Raw genomic sequence first — 20,000 nt, forward strand, 5'->3', positions numbered from 1 at the left:
AGGGTACTACTCCCTCCTGTCTGTCCAGATCAGCTGTCATGATGGGATGATGACATGGGTTACTGTGAGGGTACTACTCCCTCCTGTCTGTCCAGATCAGATGTCATGATGGGATGATGACATGGGTTACTGTGAGGGTACTACTCCCTCCTGTCTGTCCAGATCAGCTGTCATGATGGGATGACGACATGGGTTACTGTGAGGGTACTACTCCCTCCTGTCTGTCCAGATCAGATGTCATGATGGGATGACGACATGGGTTACTGTGAGGGTACTACTCCCTCCTGTCTGTCCAGATCAGATGTCATGATGGGATGATGACATGGGTTACTGTGAGGGTACTACTCCCTCCTGTCTGTCCAGATCAGCTGTCATGATGGGATGATGACATGGGTTACTGTGAGGGTACTACTCCCTCCTGTCTGTCCAGATCAGATGTCATGATGGGATGATGACATGGGTTACTGTGAGGGTACTACTCCCTCCTGTCTGTCCAGATCAGATGTCATGATGGGATGATGACATGGGTTACTGTGAGGGTACTACTCCCTCCTGTCTGTCCAGATCAGATGTCATGATGGGATGACGACATGGGTTACTGTGAGGGTACTACTCCCTCCTGTCTGTCCAGATCAGATGTCATGATGGGATGACGACATGGGTTACTGTGAGGGTACTACTCCCTCCTGTCTGTCCAGATCAGATGTCATGATGGGATGATGACATGGGTTACTGTGAGGGTACTACTCCCTCCTGTCTGTCCAGATCAGATGTCATGATGGGATGATGACATGGGTTACTGTGAGGGTACTACTCCCTCCTGTCTGTCCAGATCAGATGTCATGATGGGATGATGACATGGGTTACTGTGAGGGTACTACTCCCTCCTGTCTGTCCAGATCAGATGTCATGATGGGATGATGACATGGGTTACTGTGAGGGTACTACTCCCTCCTGTCTGTCCAGATCAGCTGTCATGATGGGATGACGACATGGGTTACTGTGAGGGTACTACTCCCTCCTGTCTGTCCAGATCAGATGTCATGATGGGATGATGACATGGGTTACTGTGAGGGTACTACTCCCTCCTGTCTGTCCAGATCAGATGTCATGATGGGATGACGACATGGGTTACTGTGAGGGTACTACTCCCTCCTGTCTGTCCAGATCAGATGTCATGATGGGATGATGACATGGGTTACTGTGAGGGTACTACTCCCTCCTGTCTGTCCAGATCAGATGTCATGATGGGATGACGACATGGGTTACTGTGAGGGTACTACTCCCTCCTGTCTGTCCAGATCAGATGTCATGATGGGATGATGACATGGGTTACTGTGAGGGTACTACTCCCTCCTGTCTGTCCAGATCAGATGTCATGATGGGATGATGACATGGGTTACTGTGAGGGTACTACTCCCTCCTGTCTGTCCAGATCAGATGTCATGATGGGATGATGACATGGGTTACTGTGAGGGTACTACTCCCTCCTGTCTGTCCAGATCAGATGTCATGATGGGATGATGACATGGGTTACTGTGAGGGTACTACTCCCTCCTGTCTGTCCAGATCAGATGTCATGATGGGATGATGACATGGGTTACTGTGAGGGTACTACTCCCTCCTGTCTGTCCAGATCAGATGTCATGATGGGATGATGACATGGGTTACTGTGAGGGTACTACTCCCTCCTGTCTGTCCAGATCAGATGTCATGATGGGATGATGACATGGGTTACTGTGAGGGTACTACTCCCTCCTGTCTGTCCAGATCAGATGTCATGATGGGATGATGACATGGGTTACTGTGAGGGTACTACTCCCTCCTGTCTGTCCAGATCAGCTGTCATGATGGGATGACGACATGGGTTACTGTGAGGGTACTACTCCCTCCTGTCTGTCCAGATCAGATGTCATGATGGGATGATGACATGGGTTACTGTGAGGGTACTACTCCCTCCTGTCTGTCCAGATCAGATGTCATGATGGGATGATGACATGGGTTACTGTGAGGGTACTACTCCCTCCTGTCTGTCCAGATCAGCTGTCATGATGGGATGACGACATGGGTTACTGTGAGGGTACTACTCCCTCCTGTCTGTCCAGATCAGATGTCATGATGGGATGATGACATGGGTTACTGTGAGGGTACTACTCCCTCCTGTCTGTCCAGATCAGCTGTCATGATGGGATGACGACATGGGTTACTGTGAGGGTACTACTCCCTCCTGTCTGTCCAGATCAGCTGTCATGATGGGATGACGACATGGGTTACTGTGAGGGTACTACTCCCTCCTGTCTGTCCAGATCAGATGTCATGATGGGATGACGACATGGGTTACTGTGAGGGTACTACTCCCTCCTGTCTGTCCAGATCAGCTGTCATGATGGGATGACGACATGGGTTACTGTGAGGGTACTACTCCCTCCTGTCTGTCCAGATCAGATGTCATGATGGGATGACGACATGGGTTACTGTGAGGGTACTACTCCCTCCTGTCTGTCCAGATCAGCTGTCATGATGGGATGACGACATGGGTTACTGTGAGGGTACTACTCCCTCCTGTCTGTCCAGATCAGATGTCATGATGGGATGACGACATGGGTTACTGTGAGGGTACTACTCCCTCCTGTCTGTCCAGATCAGCTGTCATGATGGGATGACGACATGGGTTACTGTGAGGGTACTACTCCCTCCTGTCTGTCCAGATCAGATGTCATGATGGGATGACGACATGGGTTACTGTGAGGGTACTACTCCCTCCTGTCTGTCCAGATCAGCTGTCATGATGGGATGACGACATGGGTTACTGTGAGGGTACTACTCCCTCCTGTCTGTCCAGATCAGCTGTCATGATGGGATGATGACATGGGTTACTGTGAGGGTACTACTCCCTCCTGTCTGTCCAGATCAGCTGTCATGATGGGATGACGACATGGGTTACTGTGAGGGTACTACTCCCTCCTGTCTGTCCAGATCAGATGTCATGATGGGATGACGACATGGGTTACTGTGAGGGTACTACTCCCTCCTGTCTGTCCAGATCAGATGTCATGATGGGATGACGACATGGGTTACTGTGAGGGTACTACTCCCTCCTGTCTGTCCAGATCAGGCCAGGTAGGTTAAGTTCAGATCAGATTAGATTATATTTCCATGTCACTGTCCACCAATGACACCATTTATGAGGCTGAGGGCTGCTTTTGTTTTTGTCATGGAATTTCAATCTCCTCAACAGGGACTGAGGACTGCTTCATAAGCCAGTAGTAAAGTCTAAGAGCAAGAGTGACAGTTATCCAACTAAGATACACTGCTGGATTTACTGTAGATATTTCATCCAAGCCCATGATCCCACCTGTCATGAGCTGTGCATTGAGAGAGGCAAGGGAACAACTTCAGATCTAACAAAGAGACAAATTGTGACAGTCTAAGCAGTGCCGGGCAGTGAACAAACTATACTGAAATGGTCTGCATGCTACAAGAGCCAGTGCTGGCTGCTTCATGTGCCTCAAACTCCTCTCTGATGGCAGTGGTCGTATGGCGCCGCCATGTGGCAACAATACAGAACTGATGATACCTTGAGGCGCTAGTGACCACTCAGGCTGTATTGGCAGCTGAGAAACAGCAGGTGACGCCAGTTTACCATGGGTACTCTCTATAGCGCCAGCAGGGGTCACACAGGGGACAACATAAAAGCCAGTCCATTCATCTGATCTAACGGCAGTTTTGGTAAAACACAACGAAATTACTCATAGCTCTGGTGGTTACAATGATCTGGTATAAAATTAATAGACTTATTGTATACACATATTCCATAATAATATATTATATAATGGATTGCATTTTTTATACCTCATTTCGAGAGTTTGGAATTTGTCTCTCACTGGGGTGGATTTATTAAGCTTAGACTTTAATCGAGACCAGGGGCAATATTAGCATGTAAATCTTGGTGGGGCAACAAATATTTTTACATTATGCATGTCAGCAAAGCCACTACACAACACAACACTAAACAATACATTTTTATTTTTTATTTTTTTATTTCACCTTTATTTAACCAGGTAGGCTAGTTGAGAACAAGTTCTCATTTACAACTGCGACCTGGCCAAGATAAGGCATAGCAGTGTGAACAGACAACACAGAGTTACACATGGAGTAAACAATTAACAAGTCAATAACACAGTAGAAAAAAGGAGAGTCTATATACATTGTGTGCAAAAGGCATGAGAAGGTAGGCGAATAATTACAATTATGCAGATTAACACTGGAGTGATAAATGATCAGATGGTCATGTACAGGTAGAGATATTGGTGTGCAAAAGAGCAGAAAAATAAATAAATAAAAACAGTATGGGGATGAGGTAGGTGAAAATGGGTGGGCTATTTACCAATAGACTATGTACAGCTGCAGCGATCGGTTAGCTGCTCAGATAGCAGATGTTTGAAGTTGGTGAGGGAGATAAAAGTCTCCAACTTCAGCGATTTTTGCAATTCGTTCCAGTCACAGGCAGCAGAGAACTGGAACGAAAGGCGGCCAAATGAGGTGTTGGCTTTAGGGATGATCAGTGAGATACACCTGCTGGAGCGCGTGCTACGGATGGGTGTTGCCATCGTAACCAGTGAACTGAGATAAGGCGGAGCTTTACCTAGCATGGACTTGTAGATGACCTGGAGCCAGTGGGTCTGGCGACGAATATGTAGCGAGGGCCAGCCGACTAGAGCATACAAGTCGCAGTGGTGGGTGGTATAAGGTGCTTTAGTGACAAAACGGATGGCACTGTGATAAACTGCATCCAGTTTGCTGAGTAGAGTGTTGGAAGCAATTTTGTAGATGACATCGCCAAAGTCGAGGATCGGTAGGATAGTCAGTTTTACTAGGGTAAGTTTGGCGGCGTGAGTGAAGGAGGCTTTGTTGCGGAATAGAAAGCCGACTCTTGATTTGATTTTCTATTGGAGATGTTTGATATGGGTCTGGAAGGAGAGTTTAGAGTCTAGCCAGACACCTAGGTACTTATAGATGTCCACATATTCAAGGTCGGAACCATCCAGGGTGGTGATGCTGGTCAGGCGTGCGGGTGCAGGCAGCGAACGGTTGAAAAGCATGCATTTGGTTTTACTAGCGTTTAAGAGCAGTTGGAGGCCACGGAAGGAGTGCTGTATGGCATTGAAGCTCGTTTGGAGGTTAGATAGCACAGTGTCCAAGGACGGGCCGGAAGTATATAGAATGGTGTCGTCTGCGTAGAGGTGGATCAGGGAATCGCCCGCAGCATGAGAAACATCATTGATATATACAGAGAAAAGAGTCGGCCCGAGAATTGAACCCTGTGGCACCCCCATAGAGACTGCCAGAGGACCGGACAGCATGCCCTCCGATTTGACACACTGAACTCTGTCTGCAAAGTAATTGGTGAACCAGGCAAGGCAGTCATCCGAAAAACTGAGGCTACTGAGTCTGCCATAAGAATACGGTGATTGACAGAGTCGAAAGCCTTGGCAAGGTCTATGAAGACGGCTGCACAGTACTGTCTTTTATCGATGGCGGTTAAATATATCGTTTAGTACCTTGAGCGTGGCTGAGGTACACCCGTGACCGGCTCGGAAACCAGATTGCACAGCGGAGAAGGTACGGTGGGATTCGAGATGGTCAGTGTCCTGTTTGTTGACTTGGCTTTCGAAGACCTTAGATAGGCAGGGCAGGATGGATATAGGTCTGTAACAGTTTGGGTCCAGGGTGTCGCCCCCTTTGAAGAGGGGGATGACTGCGGCAGCTTTCCAATCCTTGGGGATCTCAGACATGAACCGCATTAGAACGGTGACAAACGGTGCCCACAAACTGTTAGGGCCAACACATAAAGCTGTCCCAATAACAGAGCTTTCTTTTCAGCACTATAGAGTGAATCCTTACCACTGTTACACCTGGCTATCAGAGGAGCCTTGTCTGGCAGCACAACAGCTCATTCAGCCTCACAATGAAATCTCTTACAATATTCTATGATGACACTTCTCTAAAACAGGCCATAGGCTACATGTGCACCACCAAGTCAGAACAGTAGACTAAGTTATGAGGGGGAAAGGGACCGAATTATTAGGGGGAGACACATGGGCTGCTAACAGCTTACTACACAACATACTTAGTATTACTTTTAGCTACAGTATTCACATCTCCCAGGGATATTACATAATGTATGCGGCAGAATACAAGACATTTTTGGACTCACCTTGTTGTGCTGTGACCACTTGAGCAGAAAGGCGGTGGTCCTTCTTGTGGGCAAATTTTGTCATCAAACTTTGTCATCAAAGTCTGTCATTCTCTGGATTTATGATGCTTTCAAGACAACTGGGAACTCTTGAAAAAATAATTATGTTGAATCATGACGTCAGTGATCTTCAGGTCGGAGCTCTGGAAAGAGGCCTCAGTTCCCAACTTACAATTTCTCTTCATATGACAAAGGATCGAAACTGATTTGCCAGCAGATTGTCGACTTGATTCATGAAGATGACTGCTTGTCTAGCTAAGATTTTGAAAGTATGTTGTTGACATGATCAGTCCAATCAAAGCCACGGTAGATATAACGTGATTTGACGTCATTTTATCTCTGACCAATGACCTTGAGCCTTCTTGGATGGTCACTTCTAATGTAAATCTATGGCAGCACCCAAGGGGCTTTAATTTTTGAGCTCTCCCGTAGATTTTGTGGTGACGTAGTGTCCCCATGAGGGACAGAACACTGAGACAATCACGCCGCAACCAGAGAACATTATTAAATACGGTCTGTATTTTCTGCTTGCTTGCCCCACCATCACAGAAAGCACTGAGCTAGGCTGAAACACCAGCGTTTTGGAGCTGCCTTCCTCAAGAAAACAAAAAAGAGACCATGTTTGTATGCGGCTTCATTAACTACATTTTTTTTTACATTGTTTGCAAACTGACATGTGACACGTGTTAATGCCAAAATAACACACAAAACAGGTACAAAAAAAATATAAAAAATCATTGAGTTTTGTTTTGCTAAACAGGTATGGCTCAGACAGGTGGATGACAGGTCGCCACTGATCAAGACACAATAACTTTAGTCTCCAGTGAGAGACTGCATATACCACACGATTTGGTTCTGGGTTTTGAGATTACTATAACATAATCTAGGAATAGCAGGATTACATTTTACCTCTACTGTAATAACCCACACAAGGTTATGCTGGCTGGGTTGAGTTGATATCACAGTTAGTGTTGGCCTGTAGCTTAGAGCCACTCCAGTCTGGGCTGGAAATCCATAACCTTTGGTAGTAGTGTAGCGCGTGGACAGACCAGTTAGCCCCCTACATTCACTAGACTATGATACTGTAGTATGGTATACCCTATGGCAGGGTTCTCCAACAGGCAGGGCGAACTTGGCCCCATGGGTGGCTTTATTTGGCACCCGAAGTTACTTTTCATTGTTGAAAATAAAAGACTGTAAAAACAGCAGGAAATCAGCTCCAAGTGGAAATCTGTTCCCATGTAATACCACACATAATAGAGACATATAGCCCCTTGACTTTTTCCTCATTTTGTTGCATGGACTCACTCTGTGTGCAATAACAGTGTTTAACATGATTTTTGAATGACTGCCTCATCTCTGTACTCCTCAGTCGAGCAGTGAATTTCAAACACAGACTCAACCACATAGACTAGGGAAGTTTTCCAATGCCTCAAAAAGAAGGGCAGCTATTGGTAGATGGGTAAAGAAGACAGACATTGAATATTCCTTTGAGCAAGGTGAAGTTATTAATTACACTTTGGTTCACTACAGTCACTACAAAGACACAGGTGTCCCTTCCTAACTCAGTTGCCGGAGAGGAAGGAAACAACTCAAGGATTTCACCATGAGGCTAATTGTGACTTTAAAACAGTTACAGAGTTTAATGGCTGTAATAGGAGGAAACTGAGAATGGATCAACATTGTACTTACTCCACAATAGTTATCTAATTGACAGAGTGAAAAGAAGGAAGCCTGTACAGTGTAAAACTATTCCAAAACATGCATCCTGTTTGCAACAAGGCACTGAAGTAATACTTAAAAAATGTGGAAAAGTTCTTCCACACCAATCTCGACCTACAATTTCTGTATGACCTCGCTTTGTGCATGGGGGCACTGTCATGCTGAAACAGGAAAGGTTCTTCCCCAAACTGTTAAAGTTGGACGCACAGAGCGTCTAGAGGGTCATTTTATGCTGTAGCGTTAAGATTTCCCTTCACTGGAACAAAGAGGCGCATTTCCACTGCTCCAGAGTCCAATGGTGGTGACGGTTGGCATTGTGCATGGTGATCTGTGGCTGCTCGGCCATGGAAACCCATTTCATGAAGCTCCCAACGAACAGTTCTTGTGCTGGCATTTGCTTCCAGAGGCAGTTTGGATCTCGGTAGTGAGTGTTGCAACCGATGACAGAAGATTTTTGGATGAAATAGCTGAATCTACTAATTTGAAGGGGTGGCCACATACTTCTGTATTTATAGTGTATTTTTGGGGCAAGTCCAATGCAACACGTTACTGAGTACCACTCTCCATATTTTCAAGCATGGTGGTGGCTGCATCATGTTATGGGCATGCTTGTAATTGTTAAGGACTGGGGAGTTTTTCAGGATAAAGAAGAAACGGAATGTACAGTTGAAGTCGGAAATATACATACACCTTAGCCAAATACATTTGAACTCAGTTTTTCACAATTCCATAGTTAAAATTCCCTGCCATTGGTCAGTTTGGAGCACCACTTTATTTTAAGAATGTGAAATGTCAGAATAATAGAATAATAGATTTATTTCTTTCGTCACATTCCCAGTGGGTCAGAAGTTTACATACACTCAATTAGTATTTGGTAGCATTGCCTTTAAATTGTTTAACTTGGGTCAAATGTTTCAGGTAGCCTTCCACAAGCTTCCCACAATAAGTTAGGTGAATTTTGTCCCATTCCACCTGACAGAGCTGGTGTAACTAGTCAGGTTTGTAGGGATACTTTCTCGCACATGCTTTTTCAGTTCTGCCCACAAAGTTTCTATAGTATTGAGGACAGGGATTTGTGATGGCCACTCCAATACCTTGACTTTGTTGTCCTTAAGCCATTTTGCCACAACTTTGGAAGTATGCTTGGGGTCATTTTCCATTTGGAAGACCCATTTGCGACCAAGTTTTAACTTCCTGACTGATGTCTTGAGATGTTGCTTCAATATATCCACATAATTTTCCTACCTCATAATGCCATCTATTTTGTGAAGTGCACCAGTCCCTCCTGCAGCAAAGCACACCCACAACAAGATGCTGCCACCCACGTGCTTCACGGTTGGGATGGTGTTCTTCAGCTTGCAAGCCTCCCCCTTTTTCCTCCAAAAGTAACGATGATCATTATGGCCAATCAGTTCAATAATTGTTTCATCAGACCAGAGGACATTTCTCCAAAAAGTACGATCTTTGCCACATGTGCAGTTGCAAACTGTAGTCTGGCTTTTTTTATGGCGGTTTTGGAGCAGTGGCTTCTTCCTTGCTGAGCGGCCTTTCAGGTTATGTCGTTATAGGACTTGTTTTACTTGTATATAGATACTTTTGTACCTGTTCACAAGGTCCTTTGCTGTTGTTCTGGGATTTATTAGCACTTTTCACACCAAAGTATGTTCATCTCTAGGAGACAGAACACGTCTCCTTCATGAGTGTAATGACGGCTGCGTGGTCCCATGGTGTTTATACTTGCATATTATTGTTTGTACAGATGAAGGTGGTACCTTCAGGCATTTGGAAATTGCTCCCAAGGATGAACCAGACTTGTGGAGGTCTACACTTTTTTTTCTGAGGTCTTGGCTGATTTCTTTTGATTTTCCCATTATGTCAAGCAAAGAGGCACTGAGTTTGAAGGTAGGCCTTGAAATACATCCACAGGTACACCTCCAATTGACTCAAAGGATGTCAATTAGCCTATCAGAATCTTCTAAAACCATCACATTATTTTCTGGAATTTTCCAAGCTGTTTAAAGACACAGTCAACTTAGTGTATGTAAACTTCTGACCCACTGGAATTGTGATACAGTGAATTATAAGTGAAATAATGTCTGTAAACAATTGTTGGAAAAATGACTTGTGTCATGCACAAAGTAGATGTCCTAACCGACTTGCCAAAACTATAGTTTGTTCGTTCAAATATGTTTTATTGAACACACACAAGAAGACAGGTATACAATTCTTATCTAAACATAAAAGAGCAGACAGGAACAACAAGACCCAGAGTTCTGGGTACAAAACAAATATTACAAAACAAGACATACAAACAAGGACATGTAGAAAAAAAGAGGGTAGATATCACCCCCTTATTCCCCCCCCCCCCCCCCCCCCCCCCCCCCCCCCCCCAACTGCTCAGTGGCGGGGACAGCACATGCTGTCCAAAGGTAGATTAAAATATTACCTTCAAATGTACAAATCCACAGCGCCGACTCGTCCAAGTAGGAGAGCAAAGTCTGCCAGTTTTGATCAAATGTTGATAATTAATTGTTCAGAATATATCTAATTATTTCTAAGTGTACAGTTTTTGCCAATTCGCTGAGCCATAATTTGGTAGAGTGCGCTTCCCTCCTTTTCCAAAACAACAATATACATTATTTTGCCGAAATGAGACTGTAAGAGATGAGTTGTTTTTGGGGGGTTGGTTAATCCGTTTAGGGAATCAGACACTCCCAGGAATATCAGAAGCGGGTCTGGGTCTATTGAAGTCTCCGAAAAATTCCACACCAATAACCATACAAGCTAGAGCGCAGGGCACAGCAGTGGAGTATTGTACCCTGCGCAACCTGACATTTCTCACACATAGGGGATGTATCAGGAAATATCCTATGCAGTTTAGTTTTGGAATAGTGTAATCTGCGTAATACCTTGAATTGTATGAGACGATGTCTGGAATTAATGCAGCATGTGTGGATGTACTCCAAGCTCTCTTCCCAGGCTGCCACCGCAATGTCAGTCCCTAGTTCTTCCTCCCATTTTGCCTTAATGGCATCTGTAGAAGGTGTGCTAAGAGATTGAAAAGCATCATATAGACGAGATATCAGTTTGTCTGAGGGACACGTTTCTATGCATCCGTCAAACATGGAAGGTTTAGCATTCCCAAATGTTGGGAGGTGTTTTCTAACATAGTCTCTAATTTGTATATATCTGAAAAAGTTACTTCTGGGAAGATTATAAGTTTCCCTCAGCAACTCAAATGAGGCAAAAAACTATATAGTTTGTTAACAAGAAATTTGTGGAGTGGTTGAAAAACGAGTTTTCCAACCTAAGTGTATGTAAACTTCCAACTTCAACTGTAGCTAAGCACAGGCAAAATCCTAGAGGAAAACCCGGTTCGGTCAGTTTTCCACCAGACACATGGAGATGAATTCACCTTTCAGCAGGACAATAACCTAAAACACAAGGCCAAATCTAAACTGGAGTTGCTTACCAAGAAGACAGTGAATGTTCCTGAATGGCCGAGTTACAGTTTTGACTTAAATCTGCTTGAAAATCTATGATCTGAAAATGGTTGTCTAGCAATGATCAACAACAATTTTGACAAATGTTACACAATCCAGGTGTGGAAAGCTCTTAGAGTCTTACCCAGAAAGACTCACAGCTGTAATCTCTGCCAAAGGTACTTCTACAAAGTATTGACTCAGGGGTGTGATACTTATGTAAATGAGATCTCTCTGTATTTCCTTTTCCTGAAATTTGCTAAAAATAAAAAAGCATGTTTTCACTTTGTCCTTATTGGGTATTGTGTGTAGATGAGTGTGTAGATGAGTGTGTAGATGAGTGAGAAAAACAAGTCAATTGAATCCTTTTTTAATTCAGGCTGTAACACATCAAAATGTGGAATAAGTCAAGGGGTATGAATACTTTCTGAAGGCACTGTATGTGATCGTACACAAATGTAAGCAAGGTTCGCATCATGTTTTCAAATGTAAGAAAGGTTTGCATTATGTTTTCATCAAATGTTATATCTGTTTGGACTTATTGAGGTCAAATTGCAATCTAAAACTTGTTTTTTAAATACTTTTCTAGCCCCCTGACCATCCACTCCAGAAAAATGTGGTGTGCAGCTGAATCTAGTGCTTGATGATCCCTGCCCTCTGGTGCAACCTTGTGTGTGGTGTGGAGTGTACTACTGTGCTATTCAGATAAATGTTAGCACACCATTTTTGTGTTAGAAAGTTATGGTAGAAGAGAGCAATACGAGCTAGCCTAGTCGTTGGAGCGATGGGCCAGTAACTGAAAGGTCACCATTTTGAATACCGGAGCTGACAAGGTGAAACATCTGTTGCTGTGCCCTTGAGCAAGACACTCAACCCTACTTACTCCAGGAGTGCTGTACAATGTTGACCTTGGCCTTGAACCCACTCCCTGAAGGTGTCTCTGGGGGAGTTGGGATATCCAAGAAACACTTGTGTGTAATAGGACAAATATAAGCACCCCCAAAATGATTATAATAAAGTGGCCGTGGTATCTCAGACCGTATACCATGGCTCTGACAAAATCTTTATTTTTACTGCTCTAATTAGGTTGGTAACCAGTTCATAATAGCAATAAGGCTCCTCAGGGGTTTCGTTTTTGTTTCTAAGAACAGCCATTTGCTGTGGTATATTGGCCATATACCACACCCCAGCGGGCCTTCTTGTTTCATTATACTACAAGAAAGCCATATAGCGCACTGTTCTTAATATAATTGCATCCACCCTTGGCGATTTGATTCTTCTAACAGATGGACTCTTAAAAGTGAACTATTTACAATAGTAGAGATCTTTTGCTATATGGTTTCTGATCGCTATAAGTGGTTGATGTTTATGGTAGATCTGTGTTTTAGTAAGCTGAGTGCAATGTAGTTTCTTTGTTTGGTGTGTAATATAGTTTTACATCAGACATGAGGCTGTGGGTCATTGAAAGGACACACAACTGACTTCAAATCCATGTTCGTTTGCCCGCAGTGCTGCTGTTAACAAAATAGCCTTTTGAAAGATGCACACACACACACACACACACACACACACACACACACACACACACACACTAGTCCCAGAGGTGTGTGTGTCAGGAGTAATCAATCATTATTGACGTGGGACAAGAAGCCAGCACCACTTCCATTTCACACAGACATGAAATCTGTCAGTCAAAGTTTTGGCGAGTTTGACATGTTTGATAGCTGGAGTGTCCACTGATCACCAAGAGGAAAATGTCAGTATGAATATTGGTACATTACTTTTAGGACATTTTAGGAAATGGTGTGGGCGTTTTGATACCCAGAAGGACCCTTCTTTCTGACAACAAAGTCAAAACTCAAAAAAGCTTTTGACCCAAGTCTCTGTGACTGTGACTATGACTGACAGTTCAGCCCTCTCAGAAGTTGTTTTCTTCTCTGCAGTTCTCTTAAGAAGTACTTGCAGCGTGAGTGGGTAGAGTGATGGAGGAGGACCAGTCATTGACTGTCACCATCAGAGAGATGGGAAATGTCTTCTCCAATCAAATCAAGGAGAGAGGGACAACACTTCAAGGTATAAATAATAATATAGAATTGGAGATAATTGTCTTCTGAGTCATCTGAAGTTGTGATCAGTTGTGTGCTGATGACATAGACACAACACATCTGTAGCACATTCTTCATCTGAAACAATCCCTATCCTTGTTTCCCATGGAAAAGCATCATGCACTATGTTCTATGTTCAGTTCAGTTCAGTCAGGTGACAGTGGAACTAGAGGAGGTCCAACATCTTGTCCATAAAATAATCTGTGAGTAAAAACATCTGTTACATATTGTTTACAATAATTATCCTTCCAACTGTCAGTCAACATCATCACACATCCAAGAGTGCTTGTGGTCAATTTGGCCACTTATCTCACTTGTGTAACAGTGCTCTCTCGGTCTCTAGTTTTGTGTGTGTGTGTGTGTGTGTGTGTGTGTGTGTGTGTGTGTGTGTGTTGCCTACTATCCAAGATGCCTTGAGCGCAGGGAGGCGCTAGATCACATAGAGCCACTGAACTCGTCCCCCGCATTAACTGTTTTTAAATGGGAGTGCAGACACTCCATTCAGTCTCTCTCTCTCCCTCTCGTCACCAGCGGACTTCACTCGGTCCCTCCGCTGCGCCTGGAGCTTCAAAGCAAAGACCCGCTAACCCATGGGGATTAGATACTACCAACACTAGTGGGGTTTTGGTCAGCCTACAGTTCTTCTCAGCAGAAGGGTGATTTCGTTTAGGAAAGAAGGCGAAAGGGAGAGAAAGGGCGAAGGAAATAAAACCGTTTCTTCTGCTGTCGGTTGAGGAGAGTAGATGAGTCAATGGCCGGAGCTCAGCCAGGAGTTCACGCGCTGCAGCTCAAGCCCGTGTTTGTGAGTGAGAGTCTGAGAAAGGGCAACAAATTTATGAAATGGGATGATGTAAGTATTTTTTGTTGTCAGAGTGGACGGGTTTGTCACTGTCCTTTGTGTAGCCAATGTTTGTTACACATTTACCACGGCACTGTAACGCATGTGTTATGCATTTGCCACGGCACTGTAACGCATGCGTTATGCATTTGCCACGGCACTGTAACGCATGTGTTATGCATTTACCACGGCACTGTAACGCATGTGTTATGCATTTGCCACAGTGCAACAGTCTCAACTGGCTGTTTAAGGGAATAGTAAACTATCGTTTTACCTCGGTTATAGCCTTTTGGCTGGTGATATGAAAGCGCTATAGTTGTGTGACAATCTAAAACGTGGAAACAACACAGTTAATTCGAATGTTTGGTTTACATTTCATTGTGTGCGTGCATGTATGTTTCTGTATGTGTGCGCAATCCGTGCGCGTGCGTGCGTGCCTTTTCAGATTGCTCATTGCCTTGAATTAACCGTGTAACAGAGAAAGCTGACACAATAGTGTGATATTGAATCCATAATCGTTTCAAAACGGTATACAGATCCACCTGAATCTCTACAAAACTATACAACTGAACGTTATAAACTTCGGGTTGAATGAGTTGTATACTGGTAGCCTATCACCAGTCTCTATTGTAATACCCAATACCCACGCCAGTCAGTAGCAGCTAAATGACCTTGATTAAAATGTATTGCGCACCGCTGTTTAGCACGGCTCTGCTAGAAGCCTATCGTCTCTGGGTAAGATTAGCCTACATTAAAAGAAGGCTACTTACTGCAAAGCGTTTCTCATAGATATTTCTCACAGCTAAAACAACTTGTTTTATTTTCCACACAGCATGGACATGTGAAAAGAAAAAAGTTTTTTTTTCGCCTAGGGAGCCTAAATAAATAACATACAATTGTCAAGTAGCCAATTAACAACGGAGTATTTGGTGGAATCTGCGTTGGAAATGCCACTGTGTGCACCTGCCAACTGTGTGATGGTGATTGCTATAGCGGAACTGTTGACTGATACTGCGGTGTTATCATTGTCGTTGTAGCAGAGCAGCGCAAACAAGCGATGACAGTGTATTCCGATATTTTGATAGGAATCAAACATCGTCACAGTGTCAGTCTAATGCGCAACTACCTTTTTTATACATACACATTAATGAGTCTTTAATAGCAATTAAAAATGTATCTCTCTCCTCTCTCTCCTGTCTCCCTCTGTCTCTCTTTCCTGTCTCTCTGTCTCTCTCTCCTTTCTCTCCTGTCTCTCCTGTCTTCCCTCTCTCTCCTGTCTCTCCTCTCTCTCCTGTCTCTCTCTGTCTCTCTCTCCTCTCTCTGTCTCTCCTGTATCTCTCTCCTCTCTCTCCTGTCTCCCTCTGTCTCTCTTTCCTGTCTCTCTCTCATTTCTGTCTCTCTCTGTCTCTCTCTCCTGTCTCTCTGTCTCTCTCTCCTGTCTCTCCTGTCTCTCTCTTCTCTCTCTCCTGTCTCTCTGTCTCTCTCTCCTCTCTCTCCTCTCTCTCCTGTCTCTCCTGTCTCTCTCTCCTGTCTCTCAGTCGCTCTCTCCTCTCTCTCCTGTCTCTCCTGTCTCTCTGTATCTCTCTCCTCTCTCTCCTGTCTCTCTCTCCTGTCTCTCCTGTCTGTCTCTCCTGTCTCTCCTCTCTCTCAGTCCCCCTCAGTCTCTCTCTCCTCTCTCTCCTGTCTCTCCTGTCTCTCAGTCTCTCTCTCCTCTCTCTCCCGTCTCTCCTGTCTCTGTCTCTCTCCCCTCCCTCTCTCCTCTCTCCCCTGTCTCTCTGTCTCCCTCTCTCTCTCTATCTCGCTCCTTTCTCCGTCTGTATATGGTGGTATGTTGTGAGGGGTGTGAGGTGTGTGTGTTTCCCCATGTTGATTTGTTATCGTGTGCTAGCCGTGTTTTTGTAGTTTTCGGATTAGGGTGGGGACCTCTTCCATGGCCACTTTCCAGACCCCACAGCCCACCAAGTCTTTCCTGACACACACACACATGCATATAGAGAGACAGAGGGTAGGGAGAGACACAGGGGAGAGAGAGAGGGGATAGAGAGACAGAGGGGATAGAGAGAGATACAGAGGGGATAGAGAGAGAGACAGAGGGGAGAGAGAGAGACAGAGGGGATAGAGAGTCAGAGGGGAGCGAGAGAGACAGAGGGGAGAGAGAGAGTCAGAGGGGAGAGAGAGAGTCAGAGGGGAGCGAGAGAGACAGAGGGGAGAGAGAGAGTCAGAGGGGAGTGAGAGAGACAGAGGGGAGAGAGAGAGTCAGAGGGGATAGAAGAGACAGAAGGGATATAGAGAGACAGAGGCAGACAGATATAGATCATCCAGTAAGTTCGAAATCAAAACCTTTCCCCTGTCTCAGCTGGATGTCAGAAAATAAGTGTCATGGTAACAATGGGGAACCTTGACCATACATGACCAAACAGTGGAGCAAGGAGAGTGGAGTGATTGGTACGATATTGAGCCGAGATGGAAACAAAATCCTCTCAGCATGGTGGAGATGGCATGGAGTGGCCAGAATGCAGTTATTGTATTACAGATGTAGGATCTTAATTTGATCAATCTTTTGTTGCTGAGAATTGTCCTATCACACAGTTATATCAACAGTACCATACTTTTCATGTAGCTTTCTGTTGGCCAGCTAATAGCCTGATCACAGATCAAACAACGTTAGGGACAAATGGTTCAGGTTTATTTTGCTGTGACAATATAGATCAAATTAAGATCCTACATATGTACACTGTCTGACACAAGTGTTGTAGAGCAAGGAGAAAGGAAGAAGGAGAGAGGGAGAGGGAAGGGAGGGTAGAGGGAAGGGTGGGAGAGGGGAGAGAGGGAGAGGGAAGGGAGGGTAGAAGGAAGGGTGGGAGAGGGGAGAGGGGAGAGAGGGAGAGGGGAGGGAGGGTAGAAGGAAGGCTGGGAGAGGGGAGAGAGGGAAGGGAGGGAAAGAAAGACAGAGAAGAAGAGAGGAAGCAGGAAAGAGATTTTATCAAGTATTTCTCATACCAAATCCTTTCTGTGGGTTTGAAGACCATTTTACTTCGTAAACTCCATCTGTCTGTACTGCTAATCACCCAGACATTGTTATAATGCAGAAGCTAAACAATCAGAACAATCCCTATTTTTAGGCTATGGCTAATGGTAGGGAACACCACTGTGAGGGGTGGATCCACAGTCCACGGAGGCTGTCGCAACTCTGTCTGCCTGCTTCCCTTTGTCCATTCACTCAAAGGAGAGCTGAGACAAAACCTCTTAACGATCACAATTACTCCTAAATTGGAAAAACTCCTTGTAATGATGGCGATTTCCTTCCCTGGTGTAAGATTTTGTCGCAAAGAAATTGAGAAAACCTTATAGCTCTTAAGACTAGTCTATCCTCTGAGATGTGTGTGAATGCAGACCCAGGGAGTGAGAGTCAGTGAGTCACCCCCCCCCCCCTCCCCCAATGATAGCCTCTGAGGAAGTCATAATGACTTCATGTGTGTGTAGCTGTGGCCAGGGAGAGTTGGTACATGAAGAAGAGGAGAAGATGGCCAAAACGCAGCCTGGTGGAACCATGTGAAGTAGAATGATGAACGCAGCGATCAGGCTTGTTCCACCAGGCTTGTGAAAATGGCTGTTTTCACATCATTAAGCAGATTGTCAATGGCCACCAGCCATCTTTAACTCTCTCAGCCTGATGTTGCAACATAATCCATCAATCCTCCGTGAAGTTTAGGACTAATGGGAAGGTCGTTTTTTTCAACCGGTGACAAACACTACAACCATTGCCATACAGTCATAGATCTATCGGTAAACAGCCCACCCATTTTTACCTACCTCATCCCCATACTGTTTTTATTTATTTACTTTTCTGCTCTTTTGCACACCAATATCTCTACCTGTACATGACCATCTGACCATTTATCACTCCAGTGTTGTTAATCTGCAAAATTGTAATTATTCGCCTACCTCCTCATGCCTTTTGCACACAATGTATATAGACTCGCCTTTTTTCTACTGTGTTACTGACTTGTTAATTATTTACTCCATGTGTAACTCTGTTGTCTGTTCACACTGATATGCTTTATCTTGGCCTGGTCGCAGTTGTAAATGAGAACTTGTTCTCAACTGGCCTACCTGGTTGAATAAAGGTGAAATAAAAAAAATAAAAATAAAGTCTTAATATCTCATTTTTGTCATTAACTCTATATACCAGGACTTGATATAGTGCATCTTCCCTCTGATTTGTCATGAGTCATGGCATGTTCTTCAGGTGTGTAAGTTGACCAAATCAATCTTTCTTGAATCTGTTACAGAGTCACAACGAATCGTTGTTGCCATAGCAAACGTCACCATAGCAAGTGCTTAAAATTCTCTCACAAACCACTTTTAGCATCTTGCAAATGGATGTTTTCTTGTTCTGTCTGTCTGTCTGTCTGTCTCTTCCAGGTCCCTCTTTGTTTATCACTTTTGCTATCTGCCTATGTGTCTCTCACATTCATTCTTTCCATCTCTTCCATCTCTCTCCCTCCCTCCCCACCTCCCTCCCTCTGTCCGTCCGTCCGTCTGCTTTCTGTAATAGAGTAGGATCGATACGATAGCAGTCAGTTCTGGTCAGAGGGGTCAGTGTGTACATCAGGTACCACCATTTCAGCTCTGTCTGGCTGGTTTACGCTGTTAAAGATGACCAGAGGCCAGTGATGATCTGTCACCTCAACAGAGCTGCCCCCAGTCAGACAGCTATAGATCCTAGACATACAGTATGATAAATACTAGACATCTAGGGCCAGTTTCCCAGATCCAGATTAATTGCTTAATTGTCTTAGGAACCACAACAGTGAGGAAGCACCTGCTTTCAATATATTTTGTATCCCTAATTTACACGTGTTTCCTATATTTTGGCAGTTACCTGCATATAATCTGCACTATAACATGATGTCATAGAACACATCCTTCAACATAATGAACAACATACAGTCATAGACCTATATCATACAGTCGTAGGTCTATACCATACAGTCGTAGAGCTATACCATACAGTCGTAGATCTATACCATACAGTCGTAGATCTATACCATACAGTCGTAGATCTATACCATACAGTCGTAGATCTATACCATACAGTCATAGATCTATACCATACAGTCGTAGACCTATACCATACAGTCGTAGACCTATACCATACAGTCGTAGATCTATACCATACAGTCGTAGATCTATACCATACAGTCATAGATCTATACCATACAGTCGTAGACCTATACCATACAGTCGTAGATCTATACCATACAGTCATAGATCTATACCATACAGTCATAGACCTATACCATACAGTCGTAGCTCTATACCATACAGTCATAGATCTATACCATACAGTCGTAGACCTATACCATACAGTCGTAGGTCTATACCATACAGTCATAGATCTATACCATACAGTCGTAGATCTATACCATACAGTCGTAGAACTTTACCATACAGTCGTAGGTCTATACCATACAGTCGTAGGTCTAAACCATACAGTCATAGATCTATACCATACAGTCGTAGACCTATACCATACAGTCATAGATCTATACCATACAGTTGTAGATCTATACCATACAGTCATAGATCTATAC

At 44.2% G+C, this 20,000-nt stretch overlaps 1 protein-coding gene across 5 annotated transcripts in view; it reads left to right on the plus strand.

The window, feature by feature from the left end:
- The first annotated feature begins 14,066 nt into the window (after positions 1-14,066).
- Positions 14,067-20,000, plus strand: part of LOC110521072 (1-phosphatidylinositol 4,5-bisphosphate phosphodiesterase beta-1) — a 235,687-nt gene continuing 229,753 nt past the window's right edge. For all 5 annotated transcript variants that reach the window (XM_036976055.1, XM_036976056.1, XM_036976057.1 and 2 more), the window contains exon 1: positions 14,067-14,415. In XM_036976055.1, the coding sequence (XP_036831950.1) occupies positions 14,317-14,415 (99 nt within the window). In that variant the 5' untranslated portion in view covers positions 14,067-14,316. The remainder of the gene's footprint in view (positions 14,416-20,000) is intronic.

This window comes from Oncorhynchus mykiss, chromosome 4, assembly GCF_013265735.2.
Source record: "Oncorhynchus mykiss isolate Arlee chromosome 4, USDA_OmykA_1.1, whole genome shotgun sequence".
Lineage (NCBI taxonomy): Eukaryota > Metazoa > Chordata > Actinopteri > Salmoniformes > Salmonidae > Oncorhynchus > Oncorhynchus mykiss.